The sequence below is a fragment of the Microcebus murinus genome, chromosome 24 (assembly GCF_040939455.1).
Source record: "Microcebus murinus isolate Inina chromosome 24, M.murinus_Inina_mat1.0, whole genome shotgun sequence".
Lineage (NCBI taxonomy): Eukaryota > Metazoa > Chordata > Mammalia > Primates > Cheirogaleidae > Microcebus > Microcebus murinus.
Window position 1 is genome coordinate 11494936 of NC_134127.1, and position 21777 is coordinate 11516712.

The 21777-nt window shown below is 34.8% G+C and overlaps 1 protein-coding gene across 2 annotated transcripts in view; it reads right to left on the reverse strand.

Annotated features, from left to right (window-relative positions):
• TNKS (tankyrase) overlaps positions 1–21777 on the reverse strand; it is a 201589-nt gene that overhangs the window by 71695 nt on the left and 108117 nt on the right. For both annotated transcript variants that reach the window (XM_012739787.3, XM_012739786.3), the window contains 2 exons: positions 20513–20549; positions 19679–19754 (listed from right to left, as the gene is read on the reverse strand). In XM_012739787.3, the coding sequence (XP_012595241.1) occupies positions 19679–19754; positions 20513–20549 (113 nt within the window). The remainder of the gene's footprint in view (positions 1–19678; positions 19755–20512; positions 20550–21777) is intronic.

The window sequence follows — 21777 nt, forward strand, 5'->3', positions numbered from 1 at the left end:
AGTTTTCTCCCATATATAAACACTTTTATCATGTAAAGTGCTATATAAAAATAGATAATTAAAATTTTTGTATTATCAAACAGCATAGCAAGTTTCTGCTTTCAGATAATATGCCAAATGTTTTTACAAATGATACCTCCAGGGAGTACTGAGTTACTCTCAGGACTCTCATTTTACCTTCATTTTTAGAAAGAAACTTTTGCTGAAAAATGAAGTTTAGGTTAACTTTTTCCCCCTTCTTTTAATATTTTAAAGATGTTGCTCTGCTGTTTTTAACTGGCTTGCAGTGTTTAAAGACTAGAAATCTGCCATCATCCTTATTTTTGTTCCTTTGAACATGTAGTTTTCCTTTGGACACTTTAATATTTTCTCTTTATCACTGACTTTAAGCAATTTGATTATGATGTACCTTGGTATAGTTTTCTTTATGCTATTTGTGTGTGTGTGTTTGCTTGGGACTTGCTGTGCTTCTTAGACCTGTACAGTTTTCACTAAATTTAGAAAACTTTAAGCTATTATTTCATCAAATATTTTTTCTGCTCTCTCCCCATTATTCTCTCCTCCAGAGATTTCAGTTACACATATGTTAGAGGCTGACTTCAAAGCTTGCTTTTAGGCTTTGTTAGGCAGGGCTAGAGCAGAAATTCTTCCTTTAGTATAGGAAGAATTTTCCCCTACCACTGAAGCACTGTTCTATGATATCCAGTGAATTATGAGAGGTTTTTACTCCAGCTGGTGGCAACAGAAACTAGCACAGATTCTGTGAGATCCTAGGCTTATAACCTCAGATCCTTTTGGGTGGTTCTTTAATCAGCTTCAGGTAGTTTCCTTATACATATGTTAATTAGTACTTAGCCTAAGACAGTAAGGGGACCCTTGGGGTAGATCTCCTTACCTGGTCCTCTGCACCTTGCTGACTCTCCCTACCTTGATTTCCCCAAACTCCCAATTTCCTCTCCTCAACTCAGGGAGAACATTAGGCCCCTCCTAGGTTTTCTCTCCGTGGGTTTCCTCTTTCTGCATTACATCCTGGAAATTCTTCTGAGGCAGTGAGCTGAAGCAATTGCACGGCTCATCTGATTTGTTCTGTCTCAGGGACGGCTGCCACGTACTGCTTTGATACTCAATGTCTGATAACCATTGTTTCATATATTTTGTTTATTTTTCTTATTGTTTCAGGAAGGAAGGTAAAGCTAGTCCCTCTTACTCCATCTTGGCCCACTTTCCTGGACTGAGTTGGACTTGACATTGCAGTAAAGCTATCCCCAGAGATAAGAACTGCCTTGGATGACTAGTCAATAGTGACTAGCCAGCAAGCTCTTCCAGCATACAGCTGACATTTCATTACATAAAAAGAGGGGCATCTTTATTGCTTATGAACAAAAAGAGTCTCCTTTTTCATAGTAAGTATCTTTTACACAATTTTATTTGTACATAATTTCAAGTTCTTATTCCTGAAAATGAACAAAATCCCTAAATGAATGAATACAAATGAAACCAGGGTAATAGCATATTTAAAGGGGCAAAAACATAAAAAACAATTATCTCGTTTGCAAATATTTTAAAATCATTTAAGAGTGAGAATTGTTTACAGTGCTTTGAAAATAATGATATATTTAGTTGCTAAGCTGTTGAAATTTATATAACTCAAGTAAATTAGAAGGTTCTATAATTAACAAGGTAGAAAGTGGCAGGAAGCCTGAAATAAAGTGTCTGTGAAAAAAGTGACATTAAGAGGTGAGTTTCAAAACTGCTGGGAAGCAAAACTGATAGAATCTGAAAAATGACTGATATAAGTAGTGAGGGATATGGCAGTTTCCAGTGGGAAATGTCAATGACAGAAGAAAACAAGAAATGAAAGAAAAGAAAAGGAGGGAGGGCAAGGGAGAAGAGCCCACAGGGAAAGAATTTGAGGTCTGGTTTACTGAATTTAAAGTACCTATATGCATCTAAATAGAAGCAGCGAAGCCATGGAGTGATGAATTCACAGGAAAGAGTGAGTACAGAGCAAGTGAGATGAGACGGTCTAAGTAATCAGTCCAATGTGAATGCTAATCATGTAACCTATACAGTATCACTAGAAGGCACATAAAAATCAGTAAAATGCTTGCAATAAATCTGAGAAAATGGCAGAATGCAAAGAGAAAAAGTACAGACAAATTGAGAACAAAGGATGATTTGATCAAGCTTATGCCAATAAGAGCCCAGAGGTTTTTCCGTACTCTATAAAAAAAAAAAAATTTACTTACCAAATGCTGTGTCCTAATACAAAGTAGTTGAAACCATGTAGCTCAGGACTAAACTTAGTGAATAGCTGCTATCTAGTGCCAAATTTATACCTCAATTGCCAAATGGCAAAGCAATGATAAAAGTAATTTTCTAATTGCTCGGATAATTAACAGAGTGTAATTTCAGTTTTGGATAAATAAAGCAGACCCATTTGTAAAAACCTCACACATGTTACTAATAATTGGATGGTGGCTGTAAACTAATAAACACAAGAATCAAATGCTTAAGACATCAATACACACAGGACAGCAATCACTGCCAGTTTGCACACCTCAGATTTATTCTAAAAACAGATGTTTTTGTTGGGAACATTTTAAAAGACAAACATGTAGAGCAGTATAAAACAAATGTAAATACAAAAACTTTACCTAAAACTCTATCTAAATTAATATTAATCTGCTCTAAGAGACATATTATCACTAATATTTTCATATTATAAAATGTTTACAGACAAAAGTCATTTAAAGAAATCCCATAATTCAACATTTTCTTCTTAGAGTCAGGCTATAAGAAAAAAACAAACTTGAATTTATTATCTTTGCCTTTTATGATATAGATTTGCAGTGCGATATAAAGCATAATAGTAAGGCCGGGCGCGGTGGCTCACGCCTGTAATCCTAGCTCTCTGGGAAGCCGAGGCGGGCGGATTGCTCGAGGTCAGGAGTTCGAAACCAGCCTGAGCAAGAGCGAGACCCCGTCTCTACTATAAATAGGAAGAAATTAATTGTCCAACTAATATATATACAAAAAATTAGCCAGGCATGGTGGCGAATGCCTGTAGTCCCAGCTACTTGGGAGGCTGAGGCAGGAGGATTGCTTGAGCCAGGAGTTTGAGGTTGCTGTGAGCTAGGCTGACACCATGGCACTCACTCTAGCCTGGGCAACAAAGCGAGACTTTGTCTCAAAAAAAAAAAAAAGCATAATAGTAGCTTTAATCCTATACATACATACATTACATACATACATACATGGCATAGCTAAAATATTAACAAGCTTTGTACAAAGCTGAGGAAGCAACTTTAACATATGTTCAGAGACTACAATATAAGGAAATGAGTAAAGGCTTTTCAATCTTGGTTTTGCATTCTGGCTTTGGAAAATTTACTAGGTATGTGGCTTTGGATTAATTTCTTGAACTCCTGACCTTGAGCGATCCTCCTGCCTCGGCCTCTCAGATTGCTAGGATTACAGGCATGAGCCACCATGACCAGCCATGGGCTAATTTCTTAATGTCTCTGAGCCTTGGCTTCCAGTATTTGTAAAGTGGGAGTTATAATTCCTATCATGTAGGAATGAATGTTTTATGGATTAAAGATAACTGTACAAAGCATATATTACAGTATTTATCACATAGGAAAAGCACGACAAACGGTAGTTGCTACTTATTTACCTTATTTAGTAATTGACACACTTAGATGTTATTTCTTAATGGTCACTTATCAGTCCTTACCTTACTTGACCTATATAGCTTTACTGGATATAACTGATCACTTCCTCCTCCTCAAAATGTTTTCCTCCTTGGTGTCTATGACAGCATACTCCTCATTTTCCTCCTACCTAGCTGGTCAGTCTTTGCTGGCTACTCATTTTCCTGACATTGGAGTGCTCCAGGATCTGTCCTCAAACCTTTTTGCTTCATTGTCTATAATTACTCCTTTGGTAGCTTTAAATAACATCCATAAATTGACTGTACCTCCATTATATCTCTGGCCCAGTCCTCTTTGCTGACCTCGACTCTTATATCCAGCTGCCTACTTGATTATCACCGTGTGGACAGGCAGCAGATATCTCATGTGTATCATATGCCCCAAACTGAGCTCTTAGTGTTGCCCTTAAAACCTACTCTGAAGAATTTCTTCTGTTAAAGGCAACTCCATCCTTTTAGTTACCCAGGCCAAAAACTCTGGGAGTTGTTTCTGATTCCCATCTTTTTCTCACATGCCACGCTTACCCCATCAGACTATTTCTGTTGGCTGTATCTCTAAAATATATCACCAGCCTGGTCTAAGCCACTACCCTCTTTCAGGTGGTTGGTTGCAATAGTTCTATCTGACCTCCTTGCTTCCAGTGTAATCTCCTTAGAGTAATACAACACAGCAGCAGAGTAGTCCTATTCAAATACAAGCTAAATATACCAGTCTTCTGCTCAAAATCTCTCAATGGTTCTTTATCTCACTCTAAATTTAAAAAGTACTTATAATGATCTAGAAGGCCTATGTCCCCCCAACTTTGTGACCTCACCTTTTAATCTGATCCCCTTTGTTCACTCCACCCCACTTCACACAGCTCAAATGCCACAATTATTAGTTATCTAGAACGACTGAGAATTAGATTGTACTAAGAGAAGTAACTTCTGAAAGAATTAAAAGCCAACAAAATATTTTTCCACTGTAATTTCATATATGACTTCTTAATTAATCCAAATAATAATGGAAGGCAAAATATTCCTAAAGATTAATATCAAAATAAAAAATCCCTACGGATACACAATGTAGCTATTAGCTTTGAAAGACTTATATATTGTTATGTGCCTAGAATATAAAAACTAATTTCTACATCCTTTTTATTTCCACTAAGAAATTAATGACAACTATCAAAATGTCTAGCTGTATTATTACATATCTAATGCCAATGGAATTTTAGCATTTATATTTTAACACAAAACACATACTGCTATTTCACAAATGACTGCTGGGTGAAGGACAAAAGGGTTCCTTGGTCTGATAGTGTTGGGGAAACTTTCCAAGCTAATAACTACCATCTAGTGGAAATAGCCCAACATCTATGATGATTTCCATCCAAAATATATAAAACGTAACAATTAATTTTTAATTCCTTAGGACTTATTATTCTATTTTTATAAAGTACAAACTTTGGGGCATGCCTTGAGCAATATTTGAAAATAAGATTCTAAAATACTAATACTCCAAATAATTATCTTCTTTCCTCTTGTTCTGACTTTGGACAATACTTTTTGCAGAAAAAAAATACAAAAGATTGGTCCTGAAATTACTTGCCACAATCTTCTACCGTAGCACTTACTATGAAATAATATAGTTCTTTACTTTGTCTCTGTCTCCTCTAATTCACTGTGAGTTCACTGAGAAAAGTAATCTTAATTTTGTTTCAGAGGCTTAGCATAGGCCCTCAAATAGAGTACTAAAAAACCCAAAAAATAAAAACGCATGAATGAAAGTCATTGTCAGTGTTTGATTTACATTACGAAAGGGCAACAGAAGACATGGATAATCCAACATGGTGAGTATGATTTTAAATTTGTGTGGAAGATTTACACTGACATTTCAACACAGGCATGTGTGATGTTTGATGCATTCCCTAGGAAAGAATAAAACCACAACTGCGAGGCTATGCTGTAAGTCATCAGAGAGCTGTCTAAACTGTAATGTATAGTGCATTTTGTTTTTTTTTAAGATGAGGGTTCATGTTGGCCTATATCAAAATCTCTGGGACTTTCCAAACTATGGTGACCAACTTTTCTGGGTTTGCCTAGTATTTTCTTGGTCCCAGGAAACCCACCAATCCCAGGCAAACTGGGCTCACTGGTCATCCTACTCTAACCAGACTTAATGCTAAATGAGTTTCTTAGTTCTGGAACTGTCCTGAATCAGAAAGTGTGTGTAAACATGTGCATTCTGAATGGACCTATTACTTCACCAAATCAGGAGAAGAATCCTATTGAGCGGTTGACTCAAGAAATAAAAGATAATTTTTTTCATTCATTTCTTCAAAAGACTCAAGTGTAGTCTTAGTTTCATACAAGCTTGACAATATTATTCAAATTCTTCCTCCAGACTCTCATTCCACAGGTATAATTACAAAATGGTTTCATAAGATAAAATTTCATAATCTTTTCAGCACTTGAACATGAAACCTTTGCTTTATTAAGAATGACTTTAAAGAAATATAGAACCACCATGTTATCATCTCCCAGAGTCAACAATCATTAATTATTAAGACTTTGTTACACGTCTTCTGGTATCTCTTTTTATTTTTTCCTCTTAAGTATTCTGAAACAAATTTAAAACACTGTGACTATTCACTTCTACATAGTTCTAAGATGCTGCTAAAAATTATAGACACTTTCCATCAAAACTCCAATGTTACTATCACATCTAACAAAAGTGGTAAAACCTTATTAACATCTAAAGCCCATGTCAGTATGCAAATTTCCTGATTATTTCAATAACTGCCTTTTTAAAGTTGGTTTGCTGCAATCAGGATCCATACCTTGGGTTACTGGGCCTTAAAGTCTCTCTAATCTATAATAATCTTCACCCTTTCTTATTTTTTTTTCCACAATACTTGTTGAAGAAATAGTGTAAGTTGTCTATTCCCTTTCTTGTGTGAATGTTTAACTTGTGGCTGTTATCTTCTGTATTTCTTGTAAATTGGAAGTCAACTTTCTTCCTTCAAATAAATCTTTTGTGGCAAGAATATTTCATAGGTAGTCCTATATACTTAATATAGTACATATTATGTCTGGATATTCTACTTTTAGTAGTGAGACTGCATCAATGTACCATCAGTTTTGCAAGTACTACCTCTCTGAACTCATGAGTCCTAAATACCATCTTTACAATTTTTTTTTTTTAACTTCCTGTATCTTCTTGCATCCAGGTCTGGGTTCAAAAATGGGGTACTATATATGTATTTTCTCAGTTTTAACTGGTCTCAATTATCAATTGATTTACATTTATTTACCATTAACTCCTCAACAGACTTCCTTTTTAGATTTTAAAATTAATACATTCCTTCTAAAAATTCAAATAGTACAGAAAATACTGTAATATAAAGTAAAAGGCTCCATTTCTACTTCCAGCCCAATAAGTCCCCTTCCCAAAAGCAGTCACTATTTACAGTTGCACAAGTATCATTTGAGATATTTTTCCATGTATAGAATGTGTATGTGTCCATACAACTAGGATTGTATTATATTCTTCTGCAATTTGCTTTTTCACTTTTTTTTTTTTTTTTTTTTTTTTTTTTTGGAGACAAGAGTCTCACTTTGTTGCCCGGGCTAGAGTACCATGGTGTCAGCCTAGCTCACAGCAACCTCAAACTCCTGGGCTCAAGCAATCCTTCTGCCTCAGCTTCCTGAGGAGCTGGGACTACAGGCATGCGCCACCATGCCCAGCTAATTTTTTGCTATATATTTTTAGTTGGCCAATTAATTTCTTTCTATTTTTTTTAGTAGAGACGGGGTCTTGCTCTTGCTCAGGTGGGTTTCGAACAGCTGAGCTCAAACGATCCGCCAAGCTCGGCCTCCCAGAGTGCTAGGATTACAGGCATGAGCCACGGCACCCAGCCCTGCTTTTTTACTCTTAATGTGAGTACATATCTGTCTTATTTTTTGTAATGGCTGGACAATATTTCTGTTGTGTGCCTATGCCATCATTATTCACCTATTGCCTATAAAATGATATTTATGTTGTTCTACTTTTGCTCTATCTTATTACAACACATCTCATTTGAAGCTATAATTTGGTTAAGTTAGATCAGTATTTCCCTTCTACAAATACCACATCAACCATTAAAACAAAATTCCTAGGAAAATACAATAAACACATAATCAGCTTTATTAAATTTCTATCAGGCACAGACCCATGATTAATTTGCTAAGAAGCAAAGAGCTTAGAAGCTCTTTGAGACAGTGATACTCAGATCAGAACCTAAACAAATTAAAAGCTAGAGAATCAATATGGGCATGAGTCCATGGAAATAAATATATCTCATTGCTGATGCCTGTCCTTTGAAGGAATATTTTAAGTACTACCATAATGAAGCTCAGATAGTCTCCTTGAAGTTTCTTAACTCTTGGACTAGCACAAAGAGAATTTAAAAAAGAAACCTTCTGGAGAATGAAAATTGACAAAACCAATGTAGAGATGAAACAAAAAGATTTTATTCACTCCTTTCCCAAAAACTATGTCTCCTCTAACTTGTCTCTTCTACACATTATATATTACTAGATCCTCTTTTAGTAATGTTTTCTCTTCCATTATGAGTCTTCCCCTCTAGTCCAGGGCCTCTTGATCAGTGGTTCTTTAAAGCACAGTGCACAGAGCTAAACACACCTAAGCAGAGATATGGTCTCATCATAGTAGACCACATCAGGACTATCACTTTCCTTTAATAAACATGACACTACTCCAATCTAAGACTGTTTAATGTATTAATATGTCTTTAATTCACAATCTCTGTAATGCGGGGAAGGAGATGGGCAATAATAGCACTGGCTTCCTCACAGAATTGTCTTCAGGTAAAATGACACAGAAGATATAAAAGCATTTTCTATGTACTAAGCAATGTTCTAAGTGCCTTATGCGTATTAACTTGTTTACACAGCAACTACCTGAGCTAGAAACTATTATTATCTCTGTATATCAAATAGAGAAAGTGAGGAAGAAGGGATTCATACAGCAAGTTAATAGCAGTCAGGAGTTGAATCCCAGCATTTGGACTTCAGAACTTTCATTCTGCCTTTCTTCTTCTCATTGGCTGGGCACTCAGGTTCTAGACAGGATGTTCAGTAATGGGCTGGGAAGGCTGAGTGGCAAGGAGAATTACTCTTGGTGGGCAGGAATCTCCTTGGTTCTGATGACTTTAGCTCTCTGATCCAGAGGTCGCTACACATTAAATCCCATCAATGACAGTATAACCATACCATTGAATGAGTGTCCCATAAATGTGGGAGTCCTTAATAATAGAAGCTGCCTAAAAATAGTAAGTATAGCAGGACAAAGAAGAATAACAATATTAAAATTGGACAGGATAATTTATTCTGCCTCCTTCCCAGTACAAAATTTTTCTAGATATTTCTAACAGATAGTCGTTTGGTCTCTTCTTGAACTAAATCCCTCCAGCTGCTTCAACTGCTTCTTATAGAATAATTTTCTGACTACCTTCTTGGTCACCGTCTGGTTGGTCAATATGCCTTCTTAAAATGTGACACCCTAAATAGAGCACTAAACCCAAATATGGTCTGATCTAAACCAGTGGGCTCCCCCCCTTTCAACCTGTCAGAGTTATCACAGTGAAGATTCTAACATTGTATTGGGAGGTTGAACTAGTTGCCATTTAAAATCTCTTCCAAATAAGAAATTCTAGAATTCTATGAATCCTATATTAGATGAACAGAGATAGAATAAAGATTGATATTTTATTGCCTCAGAGAGGATGTTCTTCCAAAGTAACATATGTATTCATTTTTAGGAGGCATTCGAAAACTTACAGAATGTGTGAAATATCTTATAAAACAAGGTTTCTGTACTTCAACTGCCTTCAATAGTAAAAATTTATTTTTAAAGTGAAAATATAAAGGACTATCTTTATTTCAAGTGTATGTATTAGGAAGAGAAAGAGGGGAAAGGAAATGAGCAGACAAGAGAGAACAGAAAATTCATAGGGTATTCTTTGTGAGAATAAAGCTTTGAATGCCAACTTAATTCAATTTTAACGTAACATTATCATTGTGGAATCTCCAGGGGGATTCTTCCAACGGCCAGCAATTTGTGTTTCTCCCTTCCAGCCTCAGAATCAGCAGAAGAATTGAAATGTGCACATGAAAATGAGTTTCTAAGCATCCTCTGATAGGATTTGTATGAAAAAAAAATCCTTAATGCTCTCAAGGTGCAACATTAATTTTTCATTGTCTAATGAGAAACAGCTGGTAGATTTTATGTAAACCAGGTTTCTTGGTCCTGATGTTCTATACTTTAAGGACAAAAAGTTTTCACACTACCCAAACCTCACATGAATTCTTTTTCATAACTAACATTTGCAATCTTAGGTTTTCATATCTAAGCATCAAAGATTCTAAGTAACGTACAACAGATAGATGACTTGTTCTTGAAAAAGGAAATACATACACTGCACTGATCGGTGTTTAATGATTGCACAAGAGGGAAGCAGTCCACCTTAGATCATCAGATAGTCATTTTAACTGTATACTGAGAGGCTGACAAATTCCTTCAGCGGATTTTAATGTGGTTAAGAGCGCTATGCTTTTAGAGATACGCTGCCAACTCAGAGTTCCTTCAGTGATAAAATCCTTGTTGTTTCTGGGTTTGCATATATGAATATGGCAGCAAAGGCAGACAGGAGCAGAGATCTCTAGTTCCGTTCCCTGCTGACAGCCTTCTCTCCGAGTTCTGACAGGTACTGAACACTCTCTGAATTTAGATGATTTTAATGGACATTTTATGGTATTCAAGAGTAGGGTATTATCATGCTACTATTAATAAATTCAAGCACCTTTATAAATGGAAAATTAAAATATGAAACATTTTATATTTAGAATTAGTCTATTCCCCAATTTACTGTAATGCTACCCAAATATGCATTTCAAGTGATTATGCATGGCAGTTATAGTGTATTTCTAAAGTTTTACTATTGGTGCCATTCTTAGAGAAGAACATGTCTTATTAAGAACTGAAAACATTCTTTTAAAAGGCATATTATGAAGATTTTTGATACTTTCAGAAATTTCCTTTTATAATTTTAATTTAATGAGTAAGTGAATGGATGAGTGAGTGAATGGGGGTGTATATGTGTGTGTGTGTGTGTGAGAGAGAGAGAGAGAGAGAGAGAGAGAAGTAGGAGGCCTCTTGAATAATAATGGTTTTCTTCTTCTCCTTTTTTTTTTCTTTTTAGAGACAGGGTCTCACTCTGCCACCCAGGCTGGAGTGTGATGGCACCAGCATAGCTTACTGATGCCTTGAACTCCTGGGCTCAAATGATCTTCCCGCCTCAGTCTCACAAGTAGCTGGGATTACAGGCATGTGCCACCAACCCTGGCTAATTTTTAAATTTTTTGTAGAGACAGGGATCTTGCTATGTTGCCCAGGCTGGTCTTGAACTCCTGGGCTGAAGTGATCCTTCTGCCTTTGCCTCCCAAAGGGCTGGGATTACAGGCATCAGCCACTGTGCCTGGCCAATCTTCTTTTTAATAAAAAGGAAAAAAAGGCAGTGACACAAAATAGCTAGGTATTATTGACTGAATGTTTGTATCCCCTTAAAATTCATATGTTGAAGCCCTAAACTCCTGTGTGACGGTCTTTGTGAGGTAATAAGGTTTAGATGAGGTCATAAAGGTAAGGACCTCATGATGGGATTAGTGGCCTTATAAGCAGGGACTCCAGACAGCTTGCTTTCTCTCTCTTTACCATGTGAGGAAACAGCAAGAAAGCAGTCAGGAAGAGTGCCTTCACCAGAAATTGACCATGCTGGCACCTTAATTTTGAACTTCCCAGCCTCTAGAACTGTAAGAAAAAAGTTTCCGTGGTTTAAGTACCCTGTCAATGGTATGACAGTCCAAGCTGATGTGGACACCAGGTAACCAGTACACAGTGAAATTAAAAATTGCATTGGTTTTATATTGTGGCCAAACAACTGTTTTACAAATGCTAGTTCAAGTTACAGATAATTTCTGAATTCTTAAGTCTATGGTTAACTTGTTACTTTCTTTTTTGCTACTTCTCATCAGGCTGGAAGAGTTTTGTGAAATCAGACTTCTCTTTGCACCTTCTCTTTGCACCTCTTTGCAAGCCTTTTTTACACTGTAAAAAGTGTTAAATGTTTACCCTTTATTTAAAGGATTTAAGAACTTTTTGCAGAATACTATATCAAATGATATTAACTAAACGGTTTGTTCAAGCCAAAGAGTATACAAAAATCATGGTCATAATAGGGATATTTTTAAATATCTTTATCATGTAATATTTGACGCATAAGTGTAAGTTATAAAGCATAATACTAAAACACCACTACTTGCCATCCCATTGAACTGAAGAATGAGGACATTAACAATAGCACTGAAACCACCTTGTATGTTTCTTCCTACTCCTTTTACCTTGCCACTTCTGCCAGAAGGATGTTTTTCCAGCTACTGCTACCGTTGTAATATACCCTACTAATAGCAAGTTTGGTTTGCTTGTAGAGGCAGAAAAAAAAAAAAAAAAACCTCACTTTAAACTTAGATTCTAACAATTTTTAAAGCAGATGCTGAAGTGTCATTTTGTAATTTGGCCACTAACTAAATTTTAATAATGAATCTTACAGACAAATGATTTAATACTACCTTCCCAATCCCTCAAGTAGTCTAATATGGAAAACTGCAGGAAGCTTGTGCTTCTGGATGTAAGTGTGGGAGAATCCAAAGCTAGGATAGGAGGGTGGCCAAATATAGGTAAAATAGACTTTTTATCCCTGTGGCCCCATTCTACTAAAAATTCCTTCTCAAAGAGAGAAACATCACAGTTGGCATGGATACTAATTACCCTTACCAGTAGAAATGTCATGCTTGACAAAATAAAGATTGTTTTAGTAGAAGCAATTCCCTAATGAAATATAAAGAAGACATTTTCAATCCCTATTGTAACAAAATGAATATACATAAGCATAAAGATTTTATACAATATATCCCAACATAAGTAGGCAAGAAAACTTGCTCTAAGGGATTTCTGTAGTACAGTAAGACATGCATTGCTCAGCAAGACGTACTCTAAAGAAGTGATTTGATTAGATATATAATTAAACCTAAAGTACTTGAAGAGTTCCCTGATGCCAACTTACTGCATTTTGACCTTCTTATAATCCCAGATAACATCTGAACTATGATCCATAAAAGTTGGAAATTAAAAAATGGTATGACCTTTTATCTACCAAGATTTGGCAAGAACAGAAGAGGATGATAAGGTCACTACAGGCCAGGGGGAGCCAGATATGTGCCCCCAGGTAATGCTAACACTTTCTTAAAGGGGAAAAGAGCACTACAATAACTTTATTCTAGATATCATGAGTGTACATCCAGTGTAACGTTATAGACTCTCATGCAATTCAATTCTGTATTACTGATAATTACCACTAACTCTACTGAAAAGTAAATGACAAAATATATTACAATCTTGAAATGTTAGAGTTGAAAGGTACTTTAGAGCTCATATGGCCCAAACCCTTCACTTTTTTTAGGCTAAAAAATTTGAGAACTCAGAGATATAATAAAATTTGCCATGATTACATAGCTAATAATTAAAACTTGGTCTTCTAGCTTCAAGTTCCTGCTTTATCCCACAATACCATGACCCCAAAAGATGCACATAAACTTATTTTTTGCATTTTGAGGAGGAAAAGAAAACTTAATTGTAAGATATTAATTCAAAATAACTGAACTAAAGAACTAAATATACTTGAGAATATATTTTAAAACCCTCACTTATTCTTCCAAGTAGCTACGGAAGGAAGATCCATTTTCAGCAATCCATCTAAAAAAGATGCACTCTTTCTTGCCCAATAAATAATAAGCATTGAGTTCTATTTTCTTATATTCAGGCATTTCAGTTATCTGCTACTACTATATAACAAACCACCCCAACAATGGTGAGTTACCTGGGCAGTTCTTCTGCTCTATGTGGTATGAGCTAGGGTGCTACGATGACTGATGTCACCTGGAGTTGGACTGGGAACTCAGATAAGGTTAGAACATCTAGGATGCGTGGGTGGAGTCATTTAGCTTAGCTGGGAGTTCCCATGGGTCTGTCGGTTAGAGGCCTCACTTTTCCGTATGGACTTCTCCACCTGGCTGCTTGGGCTACCTCATAGAATGGCGATTGAGTTCTAAGAAGGGACATTCTAAAAGCAAGAAACTAGCAGTTTCCAGGCCAATTCAGGGACTTGTCCTGAAAAGGACACAGCATTACTTCTGCCTTATTTCTCAAAGTAGTTCCAGGCTAAGCTCAAAGTCCAAGTGGGAGGATATTAGACAAGGGCATGAATAATAAGAGGCATGGTTCGTTGAGAGGTCTTCAAAGTAACAATCTATCACGCTGAAGTTGTTCAAATCCTGGTCGACATGATATTTAGAGAATAGTTTTATTCAGAGAGAGGGCTATTAACCAAGACGAATGAGAAATTCTACTTATATTACAATACAACAAATGCATATAACCCTAAAAGTTAAATACAGATTTACAAGATTACACTAATCCTACATCTTCCTTGTGCTTTAACAGGTGAGATTTATGGAATGCAAACAAATTTATGGCATTGTTTTCAGCCAGATATTAATTTTTAATCAGTATGTATTTAAAAATGGGTATATATCTCAAGAACACATTTCTGAATTTATAAGCTGCTAATTTAAACAAATTTATTTGTTAAATGTGATACTGGGTTGAGAGAGGGGAAGTCCAAGCTCCTAAAAAATTAATTCAGTTAAATGTTTTATAGATTACCCGGTAACCTACAGTTTATTTTATCCAAATGCCACCTGGGACTTGGATAATAAGGACAATTTAAGTGGGGAGGTAGGGAACACTGGGATACTCAAAAGCATGTATCCATTCTAAATATGTTCAAACTCACTGGCAGGAGTCCTCAAACTACTGCCCACGGGCCACATGCGGCCCGCCAAGGACATTTATCCGGCCCGCCAGGTGTTTTTGCTGCCGTTGCCTGTCCTGCTTAGCAGCCGACACAGTGCGCATGTGTGGAATACGCGCTGTACTCTCCAACGGCCCTCCAAGGGTCTGAGGGACAGTGAACTGGCCCCGTTTAAAAAGTTTGAGGACGCCAAAGTCTCCAAAAATTTATCAAAGGATCTAATTTACTGAAGTTCTATGTGCTATAAACAGTACTAGGCACACTGACCACATTATTTCACTTAATCTTAATGCCTTGTGGAATGGGTATGATTATTCCCACTTAAGAATGACTAAATTAAAAAGTCTAGAGCTATAGTCACACACTCCGAAAATGGAAGAGCCAAGAATAGGACCCAGTCTCTCCGATCTCACAGCCTATTTGCTTGCTCAAGTATATCACGCTTTTTTCACAATGTCTTCAAAGGTATGGAGCTAAATTCTACTTTATTTCTGATTGATCTCCATTTGCAAATAGTTTTTACTTTTCTCTGTACCCAGATTCTTACTCATTATTAATGATTTTATAGAAGCAAATATTTACACAGTAGCAACTTGACATTTAAAGAAACCCTTCAGTTAATTTTTCCAAATTTAAATCATGCCTCTTCAAAGGCCTGTTCACATCTAAATTTGCAGTTTCTTACAGAAAGGTATACATGTCTAAATACTAATGCTTTAAAAATAAAAGGCCAGAAAAAAAAAACTCATCTTAAATCTGCACTTTATAACTGTATCCGAGCAAAAGGACATCCTGGATAATGTCTTAATCATTGTAACAATTTATGAGCTCCTTGTGAGCAAGTACAATTAGCTATATATTTATTTATCTCCCATGACACTTAGGCACACTGACCTATACATGGCAGGTATTGAGTATTGGTTGGGTGAATGAAAGAACAGAAAGAAACCTGAAAATATCTGAAATTATACTGAGTATTTTATTAAAAAGCACCTATTGGCTATTACTACTTTCAACTCTTTGGTGACATATAACCATGGCAATAGTAGACGTATTAGATGTATGCAAAGATACATATTGTACCTATTCAGGAATATGTACAGTAATCCCTAACCTCCACCTAGTGCTTCCTCTGATGAGGAGGGGATGAATTTAGGACATTTGTTTTGGAAGGGAATAAAGACAGTTAGGAAGGGGAAGAACATAGAGAGGGATGAAAAATATTCTCAAGAGGATTGAGAGTTGGAATAATTTGAGATGTATTCAAACATTTATTTTCATTTATTATACAAAGGTGTGCTTATGAAAATTGATAACAAAAAACAAGAAACTATTACCACCTTAAATTTAGATATCAAATAAGCCAGAACACTTTGCTAATTGCTAAGAAGGCATCTGATAGTGATTAAAAAAAAAAAAGAAGAAAGAAAAACACTGTAAAAGGAGATTAAACGTTAAGAAATCTAAGTTTGAAAATATAGGAATAAAGAATTTTAGAAAGGAAACAATCTACTTTAAGGTTCTGATTACACTTAACTGTCATAAGGAACTGTGGAATGTTATAACTAATCATAATGGGAGGAGAAAGAAGAATAAATTGTATCTATACTATGTTTCTGAAGTGGCCATCAGTATAGCATATATATAATTGTATGAAAGTAGCATTTTAAAACAACAAAAAGGTAGCATATTAGAACAAAAAACTTCTGCATTTCATTTTTAGGAAAAAAAAAACAATAAAATTTCTACACTAGCCAAGCTCCAATTCTGATTTGTATGTAAAATAAAAGCCTAATATAACAATATAAGTTATGTAAAATCTTACTACTTTCAAAATTCTACGGGTTAGAAAAATAACTGTCTGTGGGAAATATAAAAATTAGCCACTTACATATTACCTAATTAGATAATCATCAAGTCACAGTATAGAATTAAGAGAGTATTTAAAATTTATACTCTCATTGTACAATCCCACGTATTACATTAAAAAGGGAATACTAAAGTCTCAAACCCCCACATATCTGTAGGCAAATTCTCCACCTACTAAGCACAGTATAAGGAACATTTCCTTTCCAAAAACATTATGAAATTAACATTTCCATGGGTTTTTAAAATTTACCAACCAGGAATTGTAGTAAAAACTAAGACAGAAAAGGGCTCAGTTACACATTAATATAGTCATTTAGGAAACCTCTAAAAAAAGATTTGATTCTGTACTGTGTTCTAAAATGAAATTCAAGAAATAAAAACTTTACATGCCTGATTTACTATACATGAAAAAGTACCTTTATCCTCTCATTAATGTACAATCTGGCTTCCTAATTCTAAATAAATCCATGCAAATGTTCTGAAAAAAGACTGCATATCTAAGACAAAGACACCTTATTTAGCAGTTAGATTTGCTTAACTTGTTTTCTTGATAATAACAGCAAGAAAACAAAAGATAATGTCATAACTAAGGGACCTTGTCCTGATCTCCACTAGCTCCCAGAACAGTAACACTTCACGGTTTTACTGCAACCGGTACATCTAATAAGAATTGCTCTGTGACATAAACGAAGAGTATCTAAATGTGTGTGTGTGTGTGTGTAGTTCAACTTAATCATGAAATTTTATTTGCATTTTGCATATGGATAGACAATTGTAAATGATTTCCTATAGTATATACAAAGCACTAAAAACCTCATAAATGTTTAAGTCTACTTTTCATTTTCTATCTAATTTAATTTTAAAAAACTGATAATCTAAAAATGTTCAAGAGCACATTTTAGAAATTTATTGCCCTATTTATATGTTAGGAATCCTTCAGTAAAATAATACTTGAGGTGTGTTCTTAAAAATGTTCTACACCTTAAAATATACAGTTCTCCTTCATGTTATAATCACCCCCAAATAAACAGAATATTAGTAATAATAATAGCAAACATAAAATATCCAATTCATATACTTCTGATTTAATTTTCTAAATGGAAAAGAGTGCAGATGGTTTTCTCACTCAGAGGATAAAATTATGTTTATCAGGGAACAACAGAGTCATATCCTAAGCTTCTGCTAAATGCAAAGTGCCAGACTTGTCCTGTGCAATATACAAAGAAAGCTAACAGAGGAGCAGAAGAAAAAGATATTTATGAATAACTACAATTTAAGGAACTCTGTGGTAAATGCCATAGAGTAATAACAGAAAAGAAGCCATAGGAATTTGGATGAGGAATATATTGATTCCAAAGGAAATCTATACTATATCCTCCTGTGGGGAGAAGGAAAAATAAAGGAGCTCTATACATTTGTGTAAGGTATGAAGCAGGAAGAAGAGATAATTTGTCAAGTATCAGCAATTATGCTCCTTAATGTGATTTATTGCACTAGAAAGGGGACTGTCAAGGTAGAAGGGTAAGAAAGGGAAAATAAAGCTGGCATAGAAATTGACTCCTGCTATAGTAATTTCACATAAATTCTGTAGTATTAAAATAGCTATGGAAAACTGAATTAGGCTAAGCTCTAAACAAGCTCTGTCTAAAAACCATAGCTACATTTAACCACAGATAAGAAGGACCTTTTCTGCATAGTGATACAAGTTGCTTTATCTGCTGAGATGATCCAAATAAAATTTGGAGCTCAAAGTATACACAAGAGTGTTAAATTCCCCAAAGCAACTTCAAAACTGAAGGAAAAATGAGCAGTTCCCATTTAAAAACACTTCCGACAAGTAAGTAATAGTGCTGAGTAAATCTATGCTAGTTTATAGCTTGATATATGTGAGTAATTTAATCTTCCATGGAAGAAATCTCTTCCAAAATTATGCAGAAAAACTAAACACTCATTAAAAAATGTGGCATAATATACAAGCCATCTATAATAACGAATTACATATATTCTGAGGGACTCAATTCCTTGTCAGTATTTTGGGATTTCATTAAAATGGGGAAAAAGTAGGCAGGCAGGCACTAAAGGAAAACTGAGTAATTTTGATCTATGAAATTATCACTCACAGAAAAGTAATTTTTTAAAAGCAAAATATTATTTCTAAGAGGTACCATTCATTCTGATATTTGCCATAACATTTCACTATAAAGAATTTCAAAGGAATCCATTCTTTGTATACTAGGCACAAGATAAATTTCCCTCAATATTTTCAGTGTATCTTTAAAAATATTTTAGGTTTTTAAAATATAAAAGCTATCCTTTACTATTAAAAAAATTAACTGTCATCTTAAAAAAACTTTACAGTACAGAGTGTTTTGTTTTTCAATGTCTATTAGGTAAATCACTGCAAAACTTTGCAATTACCAATGGCTGTAAAGAATTACATTTCAGTCTATAGTTAGCAGGAATACAGAGCAGATAATGAAGCTGCCAGGTGTACATTTTTACATATTACCCTACATTTATGACAACTGTATATTAATGCAAAATATTTCTATTTTAATCTATTTTCTTTCAATATCCCACAATTAAAACCTAAACCAATAAAAAGAATACAAAAAGGCAAGGCTGTTATATAGATTTAAAAAAATCATCAACATTTTCTCTGCTTTAATGGAAAAAGTGTTAGTGTCTAGCAAACACATTTCTTCCTCTGCCAAATACGAAATCAAAAATGCAAATGTCCTAACAAAGATGGATAAATAGGACATAAACAAATATTTCCAATTCCCATTACCATAAACAGAAAATAATATGTGTTGTAATTTTTAATCACCAACAAAGCTGCAGTTCTATGTAACAAACAACTTTCAGTATCTGACATTTAAGAGAAAAGGCTTACTTAAGATCCATGCTTCACTAGCTCTATGAATATGTCAGAACTGCCAATAACAGATAAAGCAGCATTTCATTTTATGGTGAAAAGATGCCAGTAAAAATACAGCCATATATATGTCTGTACATACATGAAGCTATACATATATGTGTATATACATGCCAACTTCAAAAAATTTTGTTGCAAGGCAAAAAGAAATTATTGAAGGGTATTACATTTTAAATAACTTACCTTTCGCCCATCACTGGCATGGCAATTCACATTTAGAGGAGTCAGTAAAGCCATTAGTTTTTCTTCATTACCACTCCTATAAAAAGGTAGTAAGTCAATTCCTATAAAATTATAGAGCTTCTTATTAATATTTGTAAATAATTTTTTCACATAAGAGTGAAAAATAATATGGGTTTGGATTGATTTCTTTTATATGGATCACAATAAATCTCTTGCAATACTAAATTACTGTATTTCTAATTAATTCCTGTTAATCATCATATAATGGTATATCTTGGATAATGTAGCTTTCTACGTTTTTGTTTTATTTATCTGCATAAAGTCATCCTCTTAATTACAAACAAACTTTATTCTGATAAAAATGATCTAAAACATTGGAGTTAAAAAATACATACAAAATGCTGTGAAGAGCTAATCAATTAAATTATAAATGACCAAGAACAACAACAACAAAAATGAAGATTTAAACATTTACTTTCTGCCCCTCATTCAAGCTTTGCTAGAAAAATCTTCAGAGGAAAATAAGATATAGGCATTTAAATACTCTACAAATATCATTTGAAAAGCCGGGCAACTACGGTTTGCAGGTACCTTAAGAAATGTTTCAAATAAAATTAACCAAATAATCATCACCATATTGAAAGATTTTATCATTATATATACTAATCATGGGAAATAAAGTACACAAAGATTTAGTATAGGTCTTTCTCTGCATTATTGCATAAAATCCAAGCAAGACAATAACATGTTTTAATTTTTATAGTCTTCCACCTGCCCTCCCCCTTTTCTCCCTTACATGCATTATACTCACTTAAAATGAATGGAATCACTTACCTAGCAGCTTCTAGGAGTTCGTCTTTCTTGTATTCACCTAGATGATTGCAAAATATCATGCTGTTAGCATTTGGCAGGAGACAGATTAAGAAATGCAGTAGGCAGCAAATAGAGAATTAAATAGAGAAGAACAGAAAAAGAGAGTCCACACCCCGCTGGGTGATGGAGCCGTGACGTTAGCCAGCTTGTGAAGGCAGCATCACCAGTGCCTTGGAGACGGGCAGCAAATTGACGCAGCTTCTTGTCCAATCCTCAGATGAAATAGCTTTCTCCAGACAACCAATGAATGCTAAATCTCGTGTCCAGAAACACATTCCCTCTGATAACAGCATGCCAGCTGAAGACAATGTCCCCTCCCCCCTTTTCTATTCAGGCTGTCACAGTATACTTGTGAAGCATAATACATCCTGAGACAAAAGCAAAATAATGTGGCTCTTTAAAGGTACAAATTACTAGGCTTCAAAAAACTCAAGTTTTATTTGTAATGACATGGAAAGTTTTTTTTAAAAACCATTAATTACCATTGTTGAGCTTTATAGCGGTAGCAAATGCAAATATCAGAACCATGAAGCCTTTGCCTCGATAGGGAAGGTCTGTAGACTAGAAATACGTGAACTACGTACCAAATGCCATGAACCTCTTAGAGGCAGCGCTCCAGAAACCAAAACAGTGAATACATTCTTAAATGGCAATAATATTCTAATGTGCTGTAATCTTTATGCTTTATACAACAAACTCAATACCAAATTTTAACAAACAATAAATCTTAAGAATATTTTTTAAAAGGAGGTTGGGAGCCTCTGAAAATGAGCAGATATGCAACTATTGCGACGTGAGTAATTTTTCCCCATTCTATTTTTCCGCGGATTTCCATGGATTTTTAAAATATATCACAGCCTGAAACTACAAATATAATTACAAACCCTCTGTAATAGAGTCTTTAAGATCTAACAAACAAGTTTCTTTTGCAAGCTCAATTGAAGGACAAGGAATGTTAATAATACAGCGTTTGTTCCTTCAATAAATAAAAAGAACAGCCAGGACTATGATTCAGCTATAATACACTGACTCAGTTTGCTGTATTACTAAAGAAATAATTATATAAAGTGTCTTAGCAAATAATTATATGAAAGCAAATATTAAGTATATATATAAGAAATAAAATTTTGGATTAAATGAAAATGTTATAATTGTATTATAAAATAAATTGGTTTTTTAAATCTTATATGTAAATATGGGCTTCTTCACATATTGTTTCTATTTTG